This window comes from Barbatula barbatula (genome assembly GCF_947034865.1).
Source record: "Barbatula barbatula genome assembly, chromosome: 1".
Classification (NCBI taxonomy): Eukaryota; Metazoa; Chordata; class Actinopteri; order Cypriniformes; family Nemacheilidae; genus Barbatula; species Barbatula barbatula.
In genome coordinates this window covers 35,292,093-35,319,436 of record NC_136766.1, presented here as the reverse complement: position 1 = coordinate 35,319,436, position 27,344 = coordinate 35,292,093, and the positions used below count along the sequence as shown (strand labels likewise).

The 27,344-nt window shown below is 39.7% G+C and overlaps 1 protein-coding gene across 1 annotated transcript in view; it reads right to left on the bottom strand.

Annotated features, from left to right (window-relative positions):
• Positions 1–27,344, bottom strand: part of adamts17 (ADAM metallopeptidase with thrombospondin type 1 motif, 17) — a 63,124-nt gene that overhangs the window by 17,713 nt on the left and 18,067 nt on the right. Inside the window, exons 7-17 of the mRNA XM_079466878.1 lie at positions 21,747–21,790; positions 15,279–15,384; positions 11,277–11,417; positions 10,324–10,474; positions 8,283–8,384; positions 7,999–8,144; positions 7,559–7,728; positions 6,277–6,404; positions 4,538–4,658; positions 4,289–4,363; positions 465–545 (exon numbers count right to left, since the gene is read on the bottom strand). Of these exons, the coding sequence (XP_079323004.1) occupies positions 465–545; positions 4,289–4,363; positions 4,538–4,658; positions 6,277–6,404; positions 7,559–7,728; positions 7,999–8,144; positions 8,283–8,384; positions 10,324–10,474; positions 11,277–11,417; positions 15,279–15,384; positions 21,747–21,790 (1,265 nt within the window). The remainder of the gene's footprint in view (positions 1–464; positions 546–4,288; positions 4,364–4,537; positions 4,659–6,276; positions 6,405–7,558; positions 7,729–7,998; positions 8,145–8,282; positions 8,385–10,323; positions 10,475–11,276; positions 11,418–15,278; positions 15,385–21,746; positions 21,791–27,344) is intronic.

Sequence of the window (27,344 nt, the reverse complement as noted above, 5' to 3'; positions counted from 1 at the left end):
ACTTCAAGCTGATTAGAATGGATAACATTACCCATAAATACGCTGGACAATTCACATCCTCATTCAGTTTTACATCAAATGACTTCCAGTAAGTAGAGTCAATCTCTCGAACACAGTCAAGATGATGTCTGGGTGATATTTCTAGCCACATAAACAATAGTGACAAATTATTAGGACTGGAATCTATTTTGAGCTTATTATAATCCAAATTAGTTGTACTCGTTTTTCGTGAAGATAAAAAACAAAACGATATTTAGCATATAACATTAATCTGCTTGTGTGTTACATCATTAGCGTGTGTGTAGTGAAATGCACAGTCGGCGCAGTAAAGTCATTTGTCACGTGTAGCGCAACACCAGCCGTATGCACCGTGTAAAGCCTGTTCTGTTCTGCCGAGCCTAACCTGAGATGCACGGTGAGGCGGTTCGGAAAGCAGTCGTTATGGCAACAGCTCAAGTAATTACCCAGAAAGCTATGGGACGGCTTGTCCTCCACAACTTTGATTCGCCGAGCTCCCTCTGGAATGACAGCTGCCTCGATGTAACCTTTGAGGAGGAATGAAAAATAAGACAGGAAATGACAGCAAGATGGCTGGGAAATGAAAGATATAATGACGATGCACGTTCTCATAGCATTTAAATACATCCAATTGCGTTCTCCCTGGCCAATCAGAGCAGACTCTTCAAGTCTCAATCATAACTAAACCATGCAAGGCTAAATTGACCGTAAAGCTAATATTGAACTCTCTTGTAGCTTGATTTGGATGAAAAGTGGTCAACTCTGATTGGATACAGGACATTTTCCTCTGAGGCACGCACACCATCTCCCCCTCCAATACACGACGGGCCACAAAGTGTCTGGGCAGTAATGATAAAACAAATCTCCTGTTGCTTATATACACAACGGCCTGATTTAAAATGGGTTTTCCACGTTGGGTATAAAAAAAGAGGGCATTGAATAAGAGAGTAACGGTTCACACATGGTCGATGGTTCTTTTGTATTGCGATGTAATTGCAATCCCTCCGTCTCATTTTGAAGAACAGAACCGGATTGTCAATATGACCTCTGATGTTGTGATGTGAAACTTTATCAAAGATCTTCGGTACACTTCAGATGAAATGCTGTGACCTGGATTGAGAGGAGTTGACCTGTAGTTTGGATGCTTGCTCAGGAAATATATTGCTTTTCTTTACTGCCCTACACTTTGCACCTAGTCAAAATTCCTTCTGGCGGGATCACAAACATGTGCTCACTCCATCACCACCACCACCCCTACAAACCCAAACCCAAACCACCTGACCTTTCACCTCCATGTTAATGTAAAACACACCAACCTCAGACGCATTCGGTTGAATCAAAAAAGGTTTTTTTTGGAAAGTGAGGTTGTTTCGTTGATCCCAAAACTAAAGTGAGAAAAGTGAGTGATAGATTTTATTGGCCTCTCCTGGAAGACGGAACAAACTTGGGAATGTCGAAAAGCGTCATTGTAATATTGACTTTTCTTAAACGCGCAAGTAATAGTTCAACCACAAATGAACAGATTGTCATGGGTTATTCAGCCTCATGTCTTCCCAAACCAATGGACACTTCAGGCAGAAGGCTTTTGTTTTCCATACAAGGTAAGTCGACAGAGATGTATTCTGCTAAACTCCAAAAAAGGACAAAACGTTCTTTCTGTGAAAAACAAACCTAGCTTACATCAGTTACTGTATTTACTAAGAATTCCTCAAGTTCAGTTCATAAATTGTTTGTCACGTATGTCACTGATTCTTGTGAAAATCATGCCGTCATATTTGAAAAGATATTTAATAAAAAGCGTGATTCATATAAAAGTGCAGCAATCGAGAGGATTTTATGTAAATATTGACTTTCTGTTCTCACAAATCTGCCGTATGGCTTCAGAATAGTTTAAATACATCTACTGTCAAAACTTTTACAGTTTTACTATTTATAAAAATTGCATACTATTTTTAATTTACTATTATTACTATTTCTGCTGTAATTTTGAAAAACAAGTATTCTGTCAAGCTAGTGTAAAAATATAGGTTGCTGATCACATACTGTTATGTTTTAATATGATTTTGATATGAAAGAAAAGTCATGAATGAGATCTCAATTATTTCTCTCAAGAAGATTCAATTGAAAAAAATGTGTCATTTGTTTCTGTTTTTATTTTTTTGAGAAACTTCATCAAAATCTCTTGCGCTGTAACACTTTCCTCCGGGTTAGTTTATATATTTGTGATTGAATCCACTACAATATCTAGCACGACACAGTGAATCGAGCTTCATTTTTGTTTTTACAAACATCAACAGTCAAACCATGACTGCGTGACATTATGTGATGTATTTAGTTAAATGCAAATGAAACGTCGTCTTGCACAGAAAGACCTGATCATATAGTAAAAAAACTATTTGGAGCATCTTCCAGGAGAATCCAAAGAGAGGTTTTTTATTATAAACACACACAGTCCATTTCCTTGTGTAACCTTTATACAACGCCAGTTCCAGAAGTAAACATCCCATTCATTTTCACAACAGAGAAACTTTATATATCTTATAAGCCAAATTCTGGGTGAAGAACTATGCTGCGTCCAAATTCGCATACTATGCGTCCTAAATAGTATTTGAGTCCCAAATGGTAGTATGTTGAAAAGAGTAATCCAACGATTCCTGGATGGTCTACTTCCGGTAGAAATACCAAGTTCAGAATGATGCACACTCAAACGACAGACATTACCCACAACTCACCGCGAGTAGGTTGAGTTTAGTGACGCTCCACTGCATTAATAAATTAAAATTAATTGAACAACTAAAGTGTCACTAAATTAATAAATATAACTATAGAGTTAACATGAAACAATGAATGAATAAATACTTAAATGGAAAGAATTAAGTAAATGGGCACAATGTCGCCTACGCAACAACAGCCACTTCTGTTTCCTGTTAGTATGTCCCAGTGCTACGCACTAAAATGTATTTACTTTTCCATAAAATCAGTACATACTATGTGCAGAGTATAAGTATGCGAATTGGGACGCAGCAATACACTGCCAATCAGAGAAGAGTTCATCAGCAACTGCCCACTTCATAATTGAATCAGTCTGATTTCAAAACAAAGTTTGGCGTATAAAATGAATGGAAATAACTTTTGGAACCACATGTGAACCATCACTGCATACAGTCATGCATCTATCTACTGAAGATCTGTTAAACACACCTTTAACCAGAGACACCTTTCATACTCGAAAATCATAAGCATCATTGCATCCATTGGTTTATAATTTCTTACGTTTTCCACACGGTTGTGCTTTTTTGCCATCGTTAGCCAGGTTTACATCTAAACGTTATGCAAATCTTTTCCATGTTGGCAAAGACTAATGCGAAATCGGTGCGTTTCCATCAAGTACCTCGAGTGGATCACGGTGGTGTGGGTGATCTAGTAACCAAAAGGAAATCTCTGTAATCTCGTCTCGTGGTTTACGCTACGTCAGAATTTATTCGGCAAATGCGTTTCCATCTCCCATTATTCGCATTAACTGTGCAAAAGAAAAAACACCGCATTTTATTTCGAAATTTGCTGTTTACCTCGTTTCTGTTGCGAAACTTGACATCAAAAACAAAATGCGCTTGAAACCAGGGTGATGGAAACCAGGCTATTGAGAATGTCACACTGAGCCATCCAACATCTGAACTCCACACCAAAAACGTATGGCAAATTGTTGACTTTGTATTAGCACCTATCGTACTATTGCTCTTTTATGATCGCTTATTGCTCCCTGAACTCTTTGGATAAAAGTGTCTGCTAAATGACTAAATGTAAATGTAATGTTGACGTCCTTGGTTTGGTCCCCTCATACATTCAGTGACATTCTGCATTGCAATAAAATGATGATGGCCTGAAGCGAGAGGATCTGTGGGCCGCTGAGACTTCTCATATTAAAGCAGTATTGAGTCGTTGGGACTGAATTCAGTGCATGACAGAAAACCCAAGAGTGCTGGGAGACGTTCTGCCTGCCCGGCTGAGAGGAGCAAGACAAAAGTTTCATCATGGAATTTCAGACCAGATTGACCTTCTGGAGCAACCGTACAGCATCTGACTCCAAAGCTGATGAGTGTTCACAGTTTCACCAGTCTTAACACAAAAGAAAAAAAGTGTAGCAAAGTTTTGAAAGCATGTCATCTCTCGTCGAGTAAAGGCGTGTTTAACAGAGCTAGAGTAGTTGTGAATAGAATGAAAACACCCGGACCGAAGAACATTCACACGCACACCAATCCATGCATCTTACATGAGAAACACTTGAGAACAGCTCTGGGTTTCGACATCACACACGTAGAAACCTTCTTACAATGGCTACGGTGGACTGAGAGACACAAACCAACACTGTCAAACTATAAAGAAACTCAGATGACATCCAATGACGGCCTATCAGAGGAGATATTGCACTAACTTATTATTGAAACGTAATAAGGCTGAATTATGTCCACATTCATCTTTTTTTAATCCTCAGAAAATAAAAGTTCTTCTTAAAACTCACCCATCCCTCTGGAGTGATTGAAGTCTCCTTTGATGATTTTGCAGGATTTGCCGTCGCCGTTACAGACGCCGCACCGATCTTCTTTAGAGGACGAACCGATGATCCCGTCACAGCCAATTTTCTGTATAACATCACATGGAAAGAAGAGTTCTGTTGATTTTTGCTTCTCGAACCTCCCACAGTAGTCTGATAGACACTTAAATCAATCAAAATGTAAAGTAAAGCTGCGAAGTGCTCTCTATCGCCATCTGTGTTTGAAACAACATCTCGAATGACATTTCCTGTGAAACCATATCCAAATTATTATCATAAGCGTACTGTTTCAACACTTGTATGCTTGCTTCATTTTCCACGGAGCCCCTTAAGGGACAAGGTGGTGAATAATATATAAGAGAAGGAAGAGAACTACATGTTCTCGCACAACTTTTGCGTTTCCACAAGAAACATTGTGTTCCCTCTCAAAACATTCTGCGATTTCGGAAAGACACTTCCTGTTTTATAACGCAAATATGTTTGTGAAGGAACGCGAAAGCTTTGAAAAATATTTTTCTCTTCCCTCTCATATTTTTTCCAATGTCCCTTAAGGGGCCCAGAAATATTCCGCTTATTATTTTCCAAAACGTTACAAACATACAGAAAACATGCATTCAAAAGTGAAAAGTACACTACAATCAAACCTGTGTGCTCTTACTCACAAAAGTCAGCTTATCGCTTTCAATATTCTTTATGAGTTTTGTGTGTCGATACATAGATAGCAAATGGACTGTGGGTAAAGAACAGAATGTTCAGAGCTTTTTCTACAAATGCCGTTCAGCATTTTCCTGATGTTTGTTCTTTATTTAACTTCAATAGTGATGTGTAACACTGGATTGGTTTCTCTGTGGTCTCTGATGGAGCTGAGGGTACATTGAGGACATGGAAACAGCCAGAGGCTGAGAGAGACACACATTCTGTGTTTTTACAGTAATCACATGTACAAGAACAGCAAGATCTCAAATACATTTCATCATTCTTCTGTGCGCTCATATTATATAATGTCACTGAATATTTGGTGTGACACGGCACAAACTCACACACACAGACTCTCTGTGTCGTCTCTGTTCAACCCAAATAAACCGTGACCCAGTTTGACAACTAACAGAAGAATTTCAATGAAGTGCAGCTACAGTAAAATCTTCAAAATATTCTTTGTAGTGAAAGGAAAGTACAAAATCGTAAGACTTTTTTGATGAATCTTTTGACTAAGATGTTTCTTGCTTTCCTGTAGCTTTCCTGTATCTCAGTGGTAAGAGCATTGTGTTAAGAACGCAAGGTTGTGTGTTGGATCCCAGGGGATTGCAGATATCTATGTAAGATGTTTTGGCAGATAACTGCGCCCGACACAGCCGTTGACACGTATGCATTTGTAGGAGTTTCCTCTTCGGACGCAAACTTTATGGGAGGAGGGTTTATAAATGAATCAGGCCACGGGTTTCTCTAAGGTTTGCGCTCTTCATACTGGTATTTGCGGCTTTATTTAACGCCCAATAAAAGCGTATTAAACCCTGCGCTAATTTACGCTGCTTTAAGTAGATTGCGTTGGTCACTGTGTTTTTATTGTGCGCCTATAAATCACGTGTTGATATTTCTATTTTTGAAATTTCGCTCTCGTGCCATTTGGCCCTGTTTTGTACATCTTAGTCTGAACAAGCTACAATCCAATAAACAAACAGGAAAACGTGTAAATCTCAAATACCCACCTGACACTTTCCGTTAACACACAGGTCACTCTCGTAGGGTCCGCATGGTGTTCCGTCCTGCACGCGATCCGCCACTAACACTGGAGCATCCTTGCCCACCGGCGTACAGAACAGAGCACACGGCCTCTCTGTAAGATAAGAAATAAAACCAATCAAAGTCATCTCACACACAAGTGGTCGGTGTGTCTTCTGAAGCTGAGCGGCTCGTGCGGTTGTATACTTCAAACTAGAACACGATGAGTGGTTTTCACCGGCCTACTTAAGAAGATCACAGGGCTGTTTTGATTAGAGAGCTCTCACAGTCAGGAGAACATGAACGTTTCTGAGACCTGTTTGATAGAATGAAGGAGAATAAGAGGCTCTCGAGACATGTGTGTTTTGTGTGGGGAGTGATGGAAGGGCTTTCAGGTGCACAGGAGAATCTGAATATAATGCTTTTAGTGTAACCGCACAACTCTAAAGGAACACAACGGCACTTTCAGCTTCTTATGAATGATGATTCACAGCAAGCACATGGAATCTAAGTCTTCCTGCACGTTCAATATGTTTCAACGGATTATTCCTGTCTTTTACGGTGTTATACAATGTGTTTCCATTTCCTCCTTTTGACATTATATTTTCTGTTTTTGAGCTAAAATGTTTTGTGTAAAGCTGCTGAAACAATGCACACTGTAAAAGCGCTTCGGGAATCAAATTGAATTACGCAAAACATCCGACTGAGACGACAGGAACAGATAGACAGAGATAGAATAGACAGACTGACAGATCCATAGAAAGACAAAGTTTTCAATACAGTTTATAACCCTACTTTTTCTAACTTTATTTTTCAAGTCCATTGAAACTATGATACTTTTAAAACATTTACATTAATTTGAAAAATGTACCAAATATTGTTTCTTTCAGCAATAAATTGATGTTAACTATGAATAAATAAAAACTGGACTAAAACAGACATTCGTATAAACTTTTATGACGTATATAGTAATATTAAAACTAAATAAATACTTAACAGAATAAAAACACATGATAACAAATATACAATGAACTTTAAAAGCTAATTTTAGGGAATAAATGCTGGTTTATAGTTTAAAGGAACATTTCAAACAAGTTTTGGTTATGACAGAGTTTGCTAAATTCTTCAAAATATATAATTTGTGTTCAACAGAACAGAGAAATGAAACAATCATTTATTCCTACTATGGGAGTCAATGATGTCCGAGAAGTGAAAATAGTTCATTTTCATGTTGGAGTGAACTATCCCTTTAAAGTATTTTAATCTTACCATCATTGATCACAGCCGTCATCATTTGGCTTTTCTTCTTAGTGGCCTGTCGGTCATGAGACTGACACTGTTGGTTTCTAAAGGTGGGCAGACCTTTGGAACACGGTGGTCCCTCGCAAACTTTGTGTTCCACGCTGGCCTTCTGACAGTATCTTCCTCCTGGACCGGGCCTGACGCACCACAACCAAACACAAAACATGAACATAAACATTATCTTTATGAGATAAATATAGACCAGATTAGCTAAGACTATTGAATGTACAATCGTAACGGAAACCACACACACACTATGACAGAAGTCACCAATGTTTAAGAAACATTCATTATAGAATTCTAATTGATTTCTATTTAATCGCCAAGACCAATATATCAGTCCACCCATGACGCTTACCGGATCGGGACTGAAGTGAGGTTTGAGATAACGGATAATAAGAGCTTACGGGGGGTTGTCACATTTCCTCTGTCTGAAGCGAGCTCCGGTGCCACACGATCGACTGCACATGCTCCATGAACCCCATGAACTCCAGTCTCCATCCACATGCTGAGGGATGGGAGTCTTACTGACACACTCACCCGCTCTGCACCACTGACACACAAACACACGTATATGTGAATATGAACAAACCTTTTTAAATGACATGCTATTACAAATATCTATATAAATGTGTACTTTGTAAATGTGTATTTCGTGGCTGTATTATTTTTATCTTTTTATCTACTTCACCTTGTCAGCGCCACATTCTGTGCCGTCCAGCGGTGGATCCAGTTTGGTCTTACATGACGCGTCTCCTTCCACCAAACACCAGAGACCCGCACACATCAGATGCTGAAACCACAAACAATATTATGCAAATGAGCAGCGATGCAATGAGCCGACAATCAATAGAAGTGAAGATCCAGTGAGACGGGAGGGATTTCACTTCTCCATATGAGTTACCCCCGTTCAGACCGCCAGCGACACAGCGAGGTGTTATCATTCATTTCAATGGACAGCTGACGGCATCCGGCGACACAAGCCGTTGGCGTGTCTAGCGACATAACAAAGTTGAGATTTGCTCAACTTTATGTAAATAAACTCTTGGGAGCGACTACCAATAGGAGTAAAGCAGCGGAGCTCACGTCATCCGTCTCTCGTCAGTTACAGCAGGGTAAAGATAAAGATACTAAAGATAAGAACGCCTTCCAACCACCTCGTAGCGAGAGACTAGCGGCACAGTCGCTGACGGTCTGAACGCACAGTTATGATTAAAAAATGATGCATGAAAATCTTCAATTTCAAGAACGCAATCTTTTTTTTTGAACACTACTCATTTCCGAGTAATGATCAGGTAAGAGTGAAGGATTTTATCTTGTTTAAAACCTCCCGCTTTTATATTTGGAATCATTCACTGTTGCCTGGTTTTTCTGTCGGGGTCACATGTGATTCATTAAGACATTTATTTGAACACAACCACCATGTTTTTACTATTGTAAGCCCATAATATATCTTTATAAAGTAAACAAATTCAGCGTGCACATTTCACATAACCCATCTTAAACAAAAAGAGCATTGAGATGGACAGCGTTGGCGTGGCACATTACCCTGCGAACGTCCATTAACGTCTCAAAGCGAGAAACACGTCAAAGACGGATATTACGCCGCAATAATTACTGTACACCTCCGTAGACGTCTTTAATGTTACGACAACGTTTGACGACTCGTCGTTTTCACATATTGTTTGGTGTAGAAGCATACTCCGGCGTCTAAATGTTCTGATTTGATAATCTGATGGAATCAAACACCTGGCATCCGCTCGGCCAACTTCAGACCTGAGATCTCCTGGGATCAACACGAGATTGTGCGGGAGGAGGGACTGTGAGGATAAATGTGATTTATGATTGAACGTGGCGTCCCTTGATGTTTCTCAACGGCCGCAAATGTAGCTTTGATAGTTTTATATCTTCACAAGGTGCATGGGGAAATGATTTCAGGGCCGGAACGAAAACATGACAGCCTGTAGGGGCAGGGGCGTCATGAACCTATTTTTATTTGTGAGGGGGCACGAGTGACAGGCCTGGCTTACTTTCTACCCTAGGTGAGAGAAGCGAAACTTTTTAACACTTTCATTTCTGCCTTCTCAGCTGTTGTTTTAAGCTTTTGATCAATATGAACATTCCTTGGGATTCGAACCCCATGACCATGGAGTTGCTAGCACAATACTTTACCAGATGAGCTTCAGAAAAAAGAGAGATAGATGACGTTTAAAGAATAGTTAACCCTCTTTCACAACAAAATGCTTATCTTGGTAACACTTTTCAATATGGTACTATACACTCACCTAAAGGATTATTAGGAACACCTGTTCAGTTTCTCATTAATGCAATTATCTAATAATCCATACGACTGTAAATAAATCTCTCCTGAAGCAAAACGATAAGTTTGTGGGAGAATATCCTTAACGTTTTGAGCGAATTGGATTATTGATACGATTTGTAAAATCAAATATAGATGTATTTCTGTAACATATAATCTCATTGGTTCTTGTGATGGAACACGTCGCGTATGAAAGCGATTCACGATAACATAAATCAACGCTGTGTGAATGATGCCGAGGCAGTGATTTAAAATGGAATGATTTGTGTCCAGCTAAAAAAATGAAATAACACACATGTGAGATGGGATGAGGCGTGAGTTAATCGAAACCATTTTCATCTTAAGGTGAACTACGGTTACTCGTGCGTAGGATCGGGGTAGTGATGCCAATCTCTTGTTGAAAGACACGAACCCCCATATCAGTACAGAAGGTGGCGTTGGTGCCGAAGAGAATCTGGCACTGTTCGTCTGCGCTGTAGTGCATGCCGGGCAGTTTGGCTGGCAGATGAACAAGGTAGCGGTTACGCGGGTCTGTGTGCAGCAGACAGGAACTGGCCTTAGATCTGAAAGAAAATAAGATGCTGGAGAAACAGACTCTAGATTGGTTTTACAATGAGTGTAGAAAGTGTGGCGAGCTTGAAGAAAGCACCGCCTTCCAAATGAAGGAGCCAATCAGAAGAGTCTTCACAGGGAATGCTAGTGCCAGTTTAAACCAAAAAACTATAAAGGTATATAACTTTAATGATAACTACTGTATATTAGCATCCACACCAACAGATGATAATGATGTGTTTATTCTTAGCTTGTGCACTACAGTTGTACATTGTTATCGCGCTATTTCTTTAATTGAACAAAAGATGGAATTCGCTAGTTGCACAAGATGGCGCCGCTGAACTTTTTGGACTCCAGGGTGGGCAGATTCATTTTCAGTTGTATAACACTGTGTGGGAAAAGGAGGATTTTTAGCCGGCGAATATGGGTGTTTGTGGATAAAAAGAAAAACGTAATATATCAGCGATATGACAGATCCTCTTTACATTGCTAACTCGATAGTGTTATACGACCAAACATTTGTTGTCGCCAAAGCTCATCGGCGCCATCTTGTGCTACTAGCCCATTGAAAATGTAATTTTTTGGGTGGCATTTGAGTCCTCATCAGAGAAACAGCAGCTGTGAATCACCTGTGAATGTGATGATCCTTGGCCTTTAAAGTCAATGATACTGGCGTGTAAAATAATCCCGCTGTGTGAGAGCCAATCAAAAGCCAGAAACCGCAGGCTTCCACACAGCAGGGGTGACTGTGATTTTCCAAGCGTAAAACATCATGAGTTTCCTCATGCGGTGAGAGACTGTGCCCAATCTCACCTGAGGAACTTTTCCACGTCGTCACGACTGCAGGTGGACCAGGAGAGGTCACTGGGGTTACGACCTTTGACCCATTCACCAGACATGATGTGGGAGTGGCCTGTGCAAGTGGCATGATCGTCGTCGTGGCTTATGCCCATGCTATCAACACAAAAAACATAAACACAATCTCAGGAATGACAAACAAACAGATAAGCACAACAAGATCGCTCTCCAAAAGCTGCTGCATTGAAGTCTTGAAGCTGCCAATCAAAATATTATAGCCAGTAAAAATGAACGAGGCCACGCACATGAGAGGTTTGAGTTAAATTCAACAAAAACACACTGGAACTAGCAGCTAATTAGACCGAAAAAGTGTATTGTTTTCATTCGGCTCTATTTGAGTTATTCTTCTTTCTCGCGTGTTTCATTAAATACCAGCAAAAACATGAACCGTATTGTGATGTGAGATTTACTGGAACATGTATGTACTTAAATCAAACCCGTGCCGACCCGCTGAAAACATACAATACATGTTATAATGCTTGTTAAACATGATCTCTAATGCAGACGCGTATCCATGACTTTAAACTGTAAAACCAAACAAGTTCTCTCAAGCGCTGACCTACATTTACCAAATTAAAAACAACGACCAAAACTGAAGCGGATCACAGGATCTAATAAAGAGAACTGTGTGGATTTTCAGTCAAATCCAAACGCACACATCATGTCAAAAACACATGAACGTTACAGCTTAGATATGGTCGGGTGACCTTTGAAGTTAATGGAGTGATGAAACACAATCTAAACCTCACCTCTCACACGCACACCTCTTTAATAAAACAATAGCGGCGGTTCTGCGAGGATGCCAAACGTCTGTTAGCATGTATTTGTTTAAGAGGGGAAAAACTGTTTTACTGCCAAGCTAATAACACTGTAAGACAGATAAAGAGTCTTCATAAGCCAAACATCAGATAATACACAAAACCTGAAAGGTATGCACAACCATTTGGTAACCGAGGTTGTGGGTTCAAACCATAATGTTACTGTACATACTGTCATGTTTACATTTATTGAGCGATTGATTTATTGTGTATCCATAAACACACCATGTTTAAAAATGGCGGCATGTCAATGACGTGATCTTGTAATCCTACTGGTTTGCGACTAGCCGTGCGAGAATATTTAAACTTGGCATGCAGATCGGTACGTTTACACGACAATCGCTAAATACACTCAAACTAGTTTTATAACCAAATATGCTAATAATTTACAACAATTTGTATTGTTAACAAACAGTTACAGTGATGTATTAGCTAAATTGAACTAACACTGAACAATACGTCAGGAGCATTTTCTTATCTTAGTTCATGTTATATTCAGCGTTTACTAATACATTTGTATAAGTTACGGTGTTACTTTTGTTTAATTTGTCAAAACCTCTGAAGGGCGGTGGATGTCCAGACTTTCCGTAATACTTTGCCGTTTCGGACTTCCGGCATTTGAGATGGCTTGGGGCTAATGTTGTGATTGGTATTTTGGAATAAAACTTATTGTTGCAACGCTCCCCTCATTCTCCCTCTTGTTTGTTCCTCTTCCCTCGCGGGCGTAACAATCGTGCTATTTAATGAGCCCACCCTCAAGTTAGGGTTAGTTCTGGTCTACAGAACATTATTATGCTCCTTCTTTCAGGTAAAACCGCCGTAACGCTAAACTTCAGAATGCAGAGCGCTACATGTATGGGCAGCAACCAGAAAAACATTAAAAAAAGGTTTTATTTAAACACAATGGATATGGAAGTATTTGCACTGTTATTGCTGTTTTTGTTATTTTAAAGCTATACTGTTTGAAAATGGATTGTATGATAATGATATTATTAGCATTTCCTCCAGCTGAAAAGGTCGCAACTGGCCATATCGATCTTATATTGGTCACACGTCATCTAATGATATGAATTGGCAGAGTTCACCAAATTTGACTCCTGAGATTCAACAAAATATTTTGTCATGTTTTCAGTTTAATGCATTTGCATGCATACGAATAGAAGTCGATGGAAGGACAAGTCTAGCTTAACTAAGGCATAAGTGTTCCCCAGTGAAAACTGTCGGACTGCTTCGACAAATAACACACAAGGGAAATTATTACAGTATTTCGTTCACTGAAACGGACTATTGGATTATTGACTTAAGTTGAGCAGAACTATACGACCTACGCTAGCAAAAAGTACACACATTCATTACAAAGAAATACATTTATCTTCTACTGATGATCAGCCAGTGACGACTCTCTAATGAGGGATTGTGGGTAGACTAAAACACGGACTACGCGGTAGATATTTACATTTTGAATGATCAATAAGACGAAGCCCAAGAGTGTTTTGCCGATGTTCAGAGATGAAGATAATTATATTTCACCGGTTGGTATTATCGGAAAAAATGAACATTGACGTCTTGATGAAGTAAGACAAATGATCGGTGCTGAAACGAGACGCTCATTAAACCTTGTCGTGCATACGCGAATTAAAAGGTCACGGCTACGTTCCTCAGGATAAAAGATGAAAAATGTAGCTGAGGCGTAGAGGAGCGTAGAATTAGACAGAGCGTAACTTTACTGGAGCCAATAAATGTCATTCCGACAGTGACGCTAGTCCTGGCGACTGCTTGACACGTCTCGCTGTAGTTTCTATCGTAAAGGTACAAGTGCACATAAAAGCTTCATATACTTCAATCGTCTTTCAGACAATGGAGCTCTGTGTACATGTGATGACTGAGCTAGCCGTGCGGCACCGTCTGAACACTATCGGCACCAGTCGGGCGAGCTCAATGCCAGCTCATTACAGCCGGGCATTAAAGCCGACTCTGGCGTGGTGTCTCGCTGAACGCTACTTGAGCCGGTAGAGCGATAACTCGGGAGTCTGGCGCAGCTACAGAAGACACTTTCACAGATGTATTATGGTGTTGGCTGCCCATCATTGTTTCATCAAAGGAGGCTTTATGCTAGCAAAGACATCAAGGGCAGTGATTGTGAAGAACAGCGATTGTGTAACACGGGTGAAGCTCGTACGCCAATAATTCATGTGAATGATGTGTGAATGTGAAATTCTTTACAGTCAGTTACGTTTAGGATCTTCGAGAGACGTTCCCAAGAACTGTTAATGGCGAGGATGGACGTTTGAGTCTGGTTATGGTTTTGAAATGACCCGTTGTTCAACATCACATGAGTAACCTGCGGTCAAAAAAACAACAGGTGCAGAGCGGGTCCCATTTCAACGAGATACGTACACATAAGTGAAGAAGAGTCTGAGGATGGATGAGGACGGCTGTTCTTTCGGGTTTCATTTGTGACAGGGGTCATTTACTCACCAACCTGTATAGGTTTCTTATAGTCTGTATAGACTTCCATTGTATATGAACACATTTCTCAAAATATCTTCTTCTGTGGTCCACTGATGAAAGAGTCACATACAGATTTACAACCACATGACGAGAACTTTTTTGGTCGCATTGAGCCAGGTAAAAACACATAACCTTCTATAGTAAAGTGGGATGTCTTGATTAAATCTAAGCATGTCCAATTCTCTGATTGTTTTCTTGACTGTGCATTTATGTGCCAGTAAAGATTACGGATTCCTGTGAAAATTAAACGTTGACATTTTTTGACGTCAAACAAGTTTAAATACGCACATGCAGCCATTTACAGCAGGTAACTCATTTTAACAGCAAGTGTTCCTCACACAATGCTTTCTTGATGAATTTTGTTTTGTTTTGGACTTGTGCTGTGCTGTCACGGTGCTTTTTTTGTACTATTTAAGTTGATGGAGTGTGACAGTTTATTTAAAATATGCTCATATTATATGTAAAAAAAATATACCTAATCTGATCGATGTCTTTTGTGTTATGGGGTTGGGTTAGCAGAAAGTAAATGACAACAGAATGTGTGTTTGTGGACAAAAGTCTTCTTTATCACATCATCATGTGAAATCTAATGAGCGGCATTGAAGACGTGTGAATGGTTTGGACTCACTTGTGTCCCAGCTCATGAGCGATGGTGAAGGCCAGGTTGAGTCCGTTGTCCTCCGCCAGTACACACTTCCTCTTGGGACTGCAGGTGCCGCCCAGATAAGCAATTCCTGGAGGAAGACCAAGGCTTTACAATGACACCATAAAGAACATCTGAACCATCATTTTGTACACTTTCGTTCTTAAAAGGTACAGTGACCATGTGTCTTAGATTTGTTGACTGCACATTTACAGTATGTTGTAGGTTCATGTTTAACATCTGATGATTTAATTTGGTTTTGAAACAATATACATGTTTTTGTCTCTTGGTTTGTGACTTTGGTCCATTTCAAGTTGAAACTAGCAAAAACACTTGAGCTGCGTCTTGCACCGCATTACGCTGGGTGTATAATAGGGCCCATATTGTTTTAACCAAATACAAAAGTCGTTATTATGAGAAAACATATGGTTAAACAATATATTATCTTGTTTTAATGACATAATTGAGTTTTACTGTATGAAACAGAATATGACCAACACATTTTCTAAAATACGGACATTGACAATAATTGGATTTTCTATGCAGTCTTAAAGCAAACACACATCCTCGGATTTCAGCGCTTTTCCACCATCCACCATTGGAACGCTTCGATGGTGGAAAAGCGATATTTGTAACTTCAAAACTGAATGAAGCCACATATGTAACATCTGAGGGTCTACAGACCATTTTGCAAGATGTAAACAACTCCAGACGCACTTCCTGTTTTAGTGTTAGAACAAAATAAAGCCAACAGAATATTTTCAACGGAATCTGAACATTTGTAAGACTTCCAATGTTAAATAAATAGCTGATAAACTGAAACCAGAAGTGCTTCTGGAGCAGCGTTTACGTCTCGGTCTATATCACCTTTCCAACGTGTCTGTAAAAACACACGGTTTGAGTCTGACGCTGGACCAAACCCACACATCTCACTTAGCATGTGACCCGCGTAAATGAAATCAATAATAAAAGAAATTCAGTCCAGATGCTAAAAGGAAAACATGCTATCAATCCGTAATAGTGAAAGATCAAGAGCATGTGTCCTGTATGGCACACGTCATTTTCGTTTAGAGTAAAGCATTGAGGGAAAACTGATGTATCTGATGATACGGCACGTTTAGCTGGACAGCATGTCACGCCAGCAGCTGTTAATACTCAAGAGGCGGTTATTCCTGTATGTATTATGATTGAAGGCCGTGGGGAGTGACCAACGACAGACACGACAGGTGTGCCTGTCAAACCTCTAAACGTCAATCCGAAAGGACAGAATCCCATCTGATAGCATGCTTTAAATGCGATCATAAAAATGCACCGTGTCACTCATTTGACAAAATTCACGAACAAAGATCAAGTGTTGCTGCAGGACAGGTCTCATTCAAATATACAAATAGAACGCAATAAAGCCTTGAGCCCTTAAAGAGAGGTCCCGATGTTTCTTCTCTATTGGGAATTGCACAGAATTAAACCCAAATCAAACATCTTGGCGACAAGTGTGAATTGTTGGCATCTTGTAGGTTTTGGAAGAAAGTTACTTCACACAACGACAGCAGGAATCAATGCAAGGTGTATCTAAACTATATTACAAATTCCCTTGAGAGATAAATATATGTACACACACACACACACACAGAGAGATGCTGGCAGATGCAATGTTTGCTTGTAAAAATACAGCCGGTTATTATAACAACGTGATAAAAACACCGGCGATCCCCTTGTAGGCCCACAGGATTTTCCTCACATGTTTAAAATCGAACATTTGAAACCTTTAAGCTCCATCCACTTTCATCAGTGCAGAAACATCAGGGACGTGGGTCATTAAAACAATGATTAGATTAACATACGGTATATAAACTAAATCTACAGCAGTGAGCCGTCTACCTACGTACGCAACATCTGGTTACATTTGGTTACAATGAGATCACACTCATTAACATCAGTAAACACATTTGCCAACATGAACTAACAATGAACGATATCATTTTACAACTTGTATTAAGCTTTGTTAATGGTGGTTAATAAAGCTGTTTATTGTATATGTTCATTTGTTGTTTAGTAACTAATGCTAACAGATTTGGAGTTAACGATTAATAAATGCGGCAGAAGCTTTGTTCATTGTTAGTTCATGTAACAAACGATTCTAAATAAAACCTCTTAGGAAAAATGAATGACAGACTCTGAATAAAACATGCGAGTCAACTTACAATCGCTTATTTAAAGCAACACTATGGAACATTTGCTCAGGGGTTCCTCCTGTGGTGGATAAGCGCAATGTCGCAAATAATGTCGCTGTATAAGCTTCAACGTGGGCAGCGCAATACATGTGAATACAAAGCTGATGGAATCATTTTTGAGACACTACATAGTGACCATGTTTACATGGACATCAGTGATGGAATGATTTGCCTTATTCTGAGTAAGCGAATACCACGATTAAGGTGTTTACATGAGTTGCTTTGAGAATATACTTCTCATGTTCCCGTTTTACATGTTACACTACATAGTACCATTAATGGCACACGTCATTACGTCCCCAAGCGAACACGTTCGACGTTCCATAACTTCATTCGCTGTACCACATACAGTTTTCTGTGTTTCCTTTATTTTCAAGAATTGTTGGCATCTTTCTTGTTTCTCGTTCGGACCCAAAATGTGCTTTCTTGCTTGAAGCCATGTTGTAAAACGAAGCGTCTGTCCACTGCCGTGTCGCAAAGTGGCGATTAAGGTGATAGTGCGATTAAGGTGTGTACATACTATAGCGCACTTCCATAATGCCACTAAAATACTCCACCCGTCTTCATTGGATTTGTGTTTACTGAGATTAATCTGATCACAAAGCTCTGTTCACATGCTCCATTCTTAATCAGAGTATTGTCTTAACCGTCTAAATATACGATTATTGTTGTCCATGTAAACGTGGTCAATGTTGCTTTAAAGACTTTGTTCTAAAACACATTCAACAGGGACAGGACAGAAGAAAGTATTTTGATTTAAAACTACTCATTATTTTTAAGATGTATCTGCAAGATTCAAGAAATCATTCAGACAACTTTGTTCAACGTCATAGTTTTTCAGTTTTTTCACTGTTATACAACAGGAGGAGGTGTTACGCATCTTCTAAAAGAGTACAGCATGTACATAAAAAAACTGTGGCCACTGTGTTAATCTTTTGTTTATCTCATCATTAAAACATTTTTTTAATATGTCATATGTTTGAACATTTATCCAAGAAAATGTTTTGGGACCATGAACGCTTTGCAAAAATGTTGGTAATGCTGACTGGCCACTTTCTAAAAAAGCCCTGGTGGGAAAATCTCTCCATCACAGTTCTTGGAATCAAACTTTCAAAGTTGGAAATGAATGGGCCGTGCCGGAGATCTATGATGGCAAAATGATTTCCCCTGAATAGCAAATAAAAACAGCAGGTTGATTGGAAACCAGATGTTGTCCTGAATTCCTTTTTAATTCTAGCCGTCTTCATTGGTTTACAGTCATGCATACTTACACAAGAGCTGTAATTATGTCTGCCGTGTCTGTCATCTGGTTGATTTACACTTCACCAAACTCTGCACTCGTATTATGTCGTGTAACACGCTGGGGAAGGTATTTTAATAGATCGCTGCGAGTTTACCGAACGTAATCTGTGCAAGTCAAACTTGTAATGAATGTATGGATAAGAAAACTACGGATACAAGTCAAAGACGCAGACTTAAAATAAGTAAATACAAATTACATAAACTACGCACACTATAAATATTTTATGATGTACTTATATACAATACATTCAATTCTTATTTGTAAAAAGACATAATATTAGCACAGTGGAAGTTTTTCACTTGAATAGATCTGCCAACATTTTGGTAAGAAAAACACCAGTAATGTGTCTGACCTCAGATGAAGAGATATTAAGATGTGTTTGATTTTGATCTTATACTGTTGTCACGCAGAACTCTGTAGAGGTCAGAGGGTCACCCTCACATCGCTAGTTTTGTTTGACTCAGCGTTTGTGGGACCGCAGGGTCCTGCCAGACGGACTCATGCCTAAATACACATGGAACGAGAGATATGTTCCTGATTATTTCTCTGGGGTTAATTTGCCGTTAGCTCATGAAGCATGTTTTGCACTCACAGGCAGAAGCATCTACCAGCTCAGCAGTCCGGCTGAACCCAGATCAATTCTTTGTCAGCTGTTTTCACTGTCTCCAATGACAAACACAGCCGTCTCTTTCAGAATTCATGTGTGTTTGTATTGTTAGCCTGTAAAGTGACTTGATAAACACAATAGAAGATATTTGCAGAAATGTCTCAGTGGTGAAAGCCATATCTGACAATAACACGATGGCAAACTCTTTTTTTACAAAATACTGTGGGGACTGTTTTTTTTGTCCATCTGCTCCATTGTTTTCTCCAAATGTATTTACACGACCAAACAATGCATCAGACTCTTGTGTGGTGGCTGGAAAAGTTGAAAGTCTGCTATCAGATCTCACATGAGTTACCGACCGTTGCTCAGGGCGAAGAGCTCAAAGAAGCGTGGACTTCAAAAGCCAGGAAGTGAATGTGAGACGGGAGACGTAAAGCCTGAGGTATGAGCTTATCCCTTCTCAAATCAAACCATTCCTCAATGGCATCCCGTCTCCGGTCCTGTGCCCCTCCCTCCACCTGACCCAACGGTGCAGTTCCTCTCATTTAATAATGATAACCTTTAACCCGGTCACAAGGGTGATTCCCAACAGGAGAAGCTTGAAAACACAACCAGATGATGTAATGTGATGTTTTCATCAAACTGGATTTATAATCTCCTGTAGGCCAATCCTTCTTCTGCCGTAATCCCATGAGCACGCTTGGCCCGTGTTCTGCACGTTTATAAATCATAATGATTTACAAAAATGTCCTTTTGGCTTTTAGCTTCGAGGGCTTTTAAACAAACGAGTTGTAGTTTGCGTTGGGTTATTTCCAGTATTGCATAATCGGGCGAGGATTCCTAGGTGTTTACCTAAACCGCTGGATTTGGAACCAAAAAGAAAACACAGAGAGTAAACGTTCTGCTTACGTGATGTAAAAGCAAGTAGAAATGATTTTTGTTTTTAAGACCCATAAGAGATTTAACTCACACGCAGGTGCTGATATATGTATGTGTCTTCTTTACAAACGTCACCCAAATGTTTCGAGTTACAAGCTGATAAGGCGTCTCATTCTACCTTCAAGACACATCAAGCGTGACGCCTCACATCGCAATCTTTTGAACAATTCCTCGAGCCTGGACGGTCTGTTTTCTTAAGTTAACGCTGATGGTGAGGAATTAGGTGGGTTTGAATCTTGTGACATCATCGCTGGCGTTGTGAATATCGCTTTCTTTATCCAACGGCTGTCACCACGCGTCATTCGGTTACTCTCAACCCAACACCAATCCACTCGAGACAACCATATACAGTCAAATAATTGAAGAATTGCATCATCTAAGTGCTAAATCAGAAACAAAGACACTGAGCAGAAACAGAAAGTTTGCTTATCTAGCGTGTCCGGACGGCCAGTTTTCATGGTACATGTCAACGTTCCCCTGAGGGAAGCGGGCCACCCGTATAGACTGACATCGGCTCATTCTACAAATGCCTTTCCAAGCTGCTGTATAATGATACCACTGCGACCCAATTATTTCCAACATGCCGTAACAATTACGTCCCGCTCCGATCGTCTGAAAATAACAATACAGGCTTGGCGTAGAGCCCCTGCTTGGGATCCTAAGGATAAGGACAAAAATATTCGGATTACAACTCAACTGCTGAATGTGAACTATTGTTCAAACGTTAAATAATCATAATGAAAAGATTATAATATATGTTGAAAATGTGTCTGTATATGGAATATAAATATTTATATATCTTTAATATGGAGCCAAAGAACGTGTTTACAAGATGGAGACTTGAAAGTCACATTGGACTAAAACACAGGTTTTGTTGTGCATTCCCAAATAAAGAGAAGGGAATGCTGGGATACGCAGAACAGTCAACTGGTTCTGCTCATCAATGGCTGGAATGTAAAGGGTCAGGTGAGAGAAACTGTGTTCAAACACCCCACACGTCATTTTAAAACGGCAGTGGGCTCGGCAGAGTGTCTAGATTCAACAATGTCATGTATTTGTGATCATCACATCCGGGGGATGTGGGCTGAGGATATGTCTGAATTTCAGATTTTAACTGAGGTCTAAAGTCATAAGGTTTCTGTATCATGGTCCCTAGTCCCAAAGTATGGCTTGGACAAAAAACTAAATTCTGTGCATCTTTGAAAAGATGACTTGAGGTTTGTTTAAATTATCAGCAGATATAAGTGATTTTAAGTGCGATGCATGCCTTAGAAAACGCTTTTAAATACAATATGATCATGCATTTTCTTCTTAAAGTCTTTAGCATTATTCACCAAAACATGCTAAAAAGCAGTTCATAAAGAAACACTTACCAACTGTATCACAAGGCTCATCTTTGTGGACGCAAAAATCTGTTCTAGGAAAAACAAGAGAGAGAGAGAGAAAATTAAATTTTCATAAGACCTTGGGTTATTGCAAATATTGACACATCGTCCAGACAATCAAATAATAAAAAAAGACAGGGATAGGGAAAAACAAAAATAGCAAAATGTACCCAAGATGGGGGCAAAGACTAAATCGTCTTCAATAACCAAACACATAGCACCAAATCAAGTCAAAAGAAAGAAAATCGCTTATAGCTTTTTTGAAGTATTAAAAATCATTAAGAATTCTAGATTTGACTGAATTGAAAAAAGACCTTCTGATAAAGTATAATGCTGTGTTCACACCAAACCAGATCACTCGGCTCCACGCTCTTTATTACTCGCAGGAAAAGTTTGTTATTTTCGTGTGAGTGACGCAGAAACTCTTGAAAAGGAAAATGCCTCAAACGCGCCGCCCGATTCGTGTCAATTCGCATCGCCTGCCTCAAGTTGGCTTCTATGCGCATCTTTGCATTGTCTTTGTATGTAATTTACTTGCACCACGTTTGGTGCGTCTGATTCACGTTTGGTGTGAACACAGTATAACTCATGTCTCGCTCAATTTTGTGCGTCCTCGTACTGTAAACAGCCATTTCAGCTTGACACAATAAAACGTTCAAAGGTTGACATTCAAAACATATTGTATTCAATACAACAGACTTTAATTTAGCAGTTGATTTGACATGACACGACACGATAAAAGACAATAGAGCGCATTAGAACCTTTATCATTTAAAAAGTTTTCCACACCGGATGCGGTGGGATGCAACATGACAAACCCATTAAAACCAAGCTGTTGTCGTGTCGCGCCTGATGTAGACACAGGGCACTATTTTAACCATCTAAGCACATGGACTTAACAGCCATTTTAGCTTGACGTGCGAGAGGTTAAAGCGCACGAGTGGACATTTTAATCTTTACGTGCGTGCTGTGCACCTGCCTATAGACGTGAATTACTAACCCGCTCTTTAAAGAACTAGAAAAATATTGCTCTGTTGACTTTAGACCAGGTTTCAGTTGGTCAATGAAACCCTCACGAAACAGGTGCGGGACCGTGGAGGACCGTGGGGAATGAAGTCCGAGCGGGGAAACCATGACGACAACATGGCGCAGGATGTGAAAATGAAAACTGCGTCGCCTGAAATAAGCAACATTTACTAGTAAGAATATTTTACCATTTAATATTTTAAATCAATTTTCCATAAGAACTTTCTTATGTATTTCTTAATATTTACATCGCACACATACTTTCATAAAAATTCAACCACCATTAAAACGTTAAGGTCATATTTCTAATAGTTTATTTAATCCGATTAAATTTTCATTAAAGTATTACAAAATAGCTGCATTCTTTTATTGCCGTTTTTAAGGACATTTTAATATCAAGAATATGGGATTTTCAATATTAGACATTTCTCAAGATTCAACCACCTTCTTTTGGGCCCATCTCACAGATCCATAGATTGACGATTTTTGACTGGATTCCCAGTAGCAGCGCGAACAGCTTTGTACTTCTTTTGTGACCATGCTGAGATAATAATGAAACAAACTGTGAACGTCTCCGGGTCGGGTGTGAAATGGCAAACAGATGCTTCAGAAGGGCCTAGATTCCCACGTACCCCTCTCTTGAGCGAGCGAGGTGCTGACAGCGTGAATCAACGTGAAGAAAACTGAACATATATCAGGGATGAGGGTGTGTGCAGACAGACAGAAGAAAGAAAGCCGGACACACCAGAAACTAGACGAAACCGATGCCAAACAACACTTGATGTCTGGACATCATCCAGCGAAAAGGATCGACGTCCCCACCCCTCGGCTTCCCGACTGGCCTGAATTCAAACAGATTCATCCCCACGTTACAACCAGACATCTGACATCCATCCGAGAGTCTTTGGTTTTGCTTTCTCAAGCTGGCAGGCCGAGCAGGTTCATTTAAGGTCTGCTAGAAGCTAACACGCAATGAAACGGGACGTTGCGAAGGGTCAGTGTTATTCAAGCAGAAGATCAATCATTCAATTATCAGTCAATGTCGAGAGGTGGGGAGGACTGAACACCATTCCTGAATTTACACAAGCATGTCCGACAGACAATAATGGGTTAACGTTGTCTAAGACGCTTCCTCTTGTAATTGTCTTTGGCAGAGCTAAACTCAGAGGAGGCAGAGGTTACAATCTCCAACCCTGTCATTTGTCTTAACCAAAACCATGCTTTTTATCTCAAACGATGACTAACAGGCGAGGAAAGACAGAAAACCTGCAGAGATGCTTCTGCTGCCGTTACTGTACAATTTGAGTTCAGAAGCAGGGGTGTCAGTGTCACCATCACAACAAATCATAAACTAGAAATAATAGAGAAAACGTTGTTCATTAGATGTCAAATAAATATATATTTCGACGTGTGACTTTGGTCTGTTGTTCATCTGTTTCAAATGGTTTTTGATGTGAGCTTCAGGTTTCCTTTTTGTTCCTTCACAGCTTAAGTGAATTTGACACACAGCTGGGTTCTGAAGAAAGATCACGTTCTGGAGGAAACGACTGGGGACGGATGGAGTTAAGAATGTTGATTTCCATTAGCCTGACGTCCTCAGAGGATATGACATGGTACCCGCTCTCTCCAGACTCTCATAAAACAGAGCAAAAGAGAACAGCCATGAGTGATGTAGTTCAGATGCCGTCCTCTATCCCGTCATGACTCTTTTGCACTGACAAGATGCTGGTTCTGTTAACACTACTACATTCTGCACATATTCAAAAGGCCGAACCAGAAACTTCTAACATGAGCATTTCTCACCTAGTCAAGTTGTAAAATGTCCGTTCCTCAATGACTAAAACTATAACATTTTCTTACACTGTACACACCTGTTGCAATGGTGTGACACCATATGAACAAATGCAAGAACGAACGAATGAATGAATGAACGCAAGAATGAATGAATGCAAGAATGAATGAACGAATACCCCCATTAAAGAACGAATGAACAAATGCAAGAACGAACAAATGAATGAGCGCATGAATGAACAAATGCACGGACGAACAAATGCAAGAGTGAATGAATGAATAAAACCATTAAAGAACGAATGAACAAATGCAAGAATGAACGAGTGAATGAGCACATGAATGAACGTATGCATGAATAAACGAATGCACGAATTAACAAATGCAAGAACGAACGAATGAGTGCATGAATGAACAAATGCACAGACGAACAAATGCAAGAGTGAATGAATGAATAAAACCATTAAAGAACGAATGAACAAATGCAAGAATGAACGAGTGAATGAGCACATGAATGAACGTATGCATGAATAAACGAATGCATGAATGAACAAATGCACAGACGAACAAATGCACGAATGAACAACTGCAAGAATGAACAAGTGAATGAGCACACGAATGAACGTATGCACGAATAAACAAATGAATAAACACATGAAAGAACGAATGAATGAACGAATAGATGGAAGATGCTGATTTAACATATATTAAAAGCCCACAAGACACAAAGACCTACAGTATATTATTTGAAGGCAGGTTATGTAGTAAAAGAGAGTTATGTCATTGTTTGGCTCTTAAGTCAATGGAAACACAGAATGGTTCTGTTAAGGGTTCACACCTCGGATTTCCATCCTCAAACCCGGAAATAAACATCTGGAACGGCCCTCACAGTGAGACATTCAACCTCTAAACTCGAGGCAGAACGTTCAACCCCGACCTGAGGACAAGTCACGGCCGAGATGCTTCAAAAGTGAGATTAACCTCATGTGAAAACGTAAAAACTAAGTAACAAAGTCGCAGAGTTACAATGTATCAAACACAGACAACTTTATTAAACAAAATAATATCAAGATCACTTTTACCCTGAAAATCTGTGAACCAGTTCAAATGAAAATAATACTTTAAAAGTCCTTCAATCTGTTGTTCATTACATTTATTAAAAGGACTGAACTATCTTAAATCTCAAGAGGTAAATCAAATAATTGATGCTGTTGTCTGCTAAGCCATTCATCTGTTTTTAATAATAAAATACACAGGCAACCAATAATTGGCAAACATTTCCAAAACATCCAACAGCCAAATTTTCCTCATTTCTGCCCCTGTGGGACACTTTTAATAACATTGTTGGATCATCTCCAGTAGATGTGTTAAGAACATAATCTTTCATCAGTCAGCAAGTGCCGCAGGAACTCAGGACCAGCCGCTAACGTCTCCAGCGAAGCTGCGAGAGGAAAAAACCCAGCCGCACCTTGTCGTACCTTAATTCTCCTTTGATGCATTCTCACCGCCTTGAGTCGTCTTGGCATGCGTTCCGGGACAGATGTTGCTCCTGTACTCCGCATCCTCACAGACAGCCGCTTTTGTACGCTGCCGGGGATCATATTTAACCCGGCACGGCGGGACACAAAGCCCTCACTGTGTGCGATCAGTTCCTCGGCCCCGGGAGGACAGATACTGTCTGACAGGCTCTTATGAGCGGGACGTTTTCACAAAAGGATTTTCTCTGTTCTTGCTTTTCAAAATTACACACCTAATACCTGACCCGCGATGGCAAGTTTTTGGCTGCCTGTAGTGATCTGTCACAGTGAAAAGAGACTTGTCTCGCTGACAGAAGAACGGCTGAGTAGATTATTACGGCCTAACAGAGCTCAGATGGCCTCAAATTGTTATGGATTTCAATAAAAGAGTTTTTTTTATTTTTGTGTACTCTTTCGATGGAGATATACTTAAAGAATAATCAAATATTCTTGGCTTGATCTTTCAGAAAAGGCAAAGTATATTTGCTCTACTGTATGCTCGTACTCGGATACTCTACACTTGTATCCAAGCACTGTTTATGCATGTACAGTATATAAAAGAATACCTCATTGTATTTTATGCATGTAATGCTGCGTGATTTGCGCTAGTAAATGACATACAAATCTTTGAAAAGACGCGAACCCGTGTCAAAACGGGCAGTCGTGAACGTGCGTCAATTGCGTCTTATGCGCACCTTCAGCTCGAGCGAGAAATTCGCAAAAAACACATATGCCAGACACTCCCTGTCACACAATGTTTTTCGCGTCACTAGCAAAACTATTCCCCCGAATAACAAAGAGCGAGGAACATGAGGCTTCGCATAAGACACACAGCATAAGACTCATAGTTGTGTTTACGATTTTAATTGAGGAGCCTATTAAATACTTATAAAGTAGTTTTCAACTTAGAAACAAACTAGTAGAATAAAGGCTATACTTTAAAGTGTTCTTTCATCAATTAAAAACATGCTACGAGTATTTAACTAGTAAACTATCAGAATACTTTTAATACTTGTAGTATAGTTAGTAAAAACAAATAGCAGAGTTAAGTCCTCTAAGTTAAAAGTAATTGAAAGTACTCTTACAAGAATACTAATAGTACATTGATATACTTACAGTCCACATAAAGTATCCTTGAATAATTAAAATATCAAAATCAGAAGGAGCTTTAATACCAAGTATGTTTACACACACAAGGAATTTGACTTGAGGACAGGAACGTAGTGCAGAATGAAGTGTACGCATAGCGCAAACA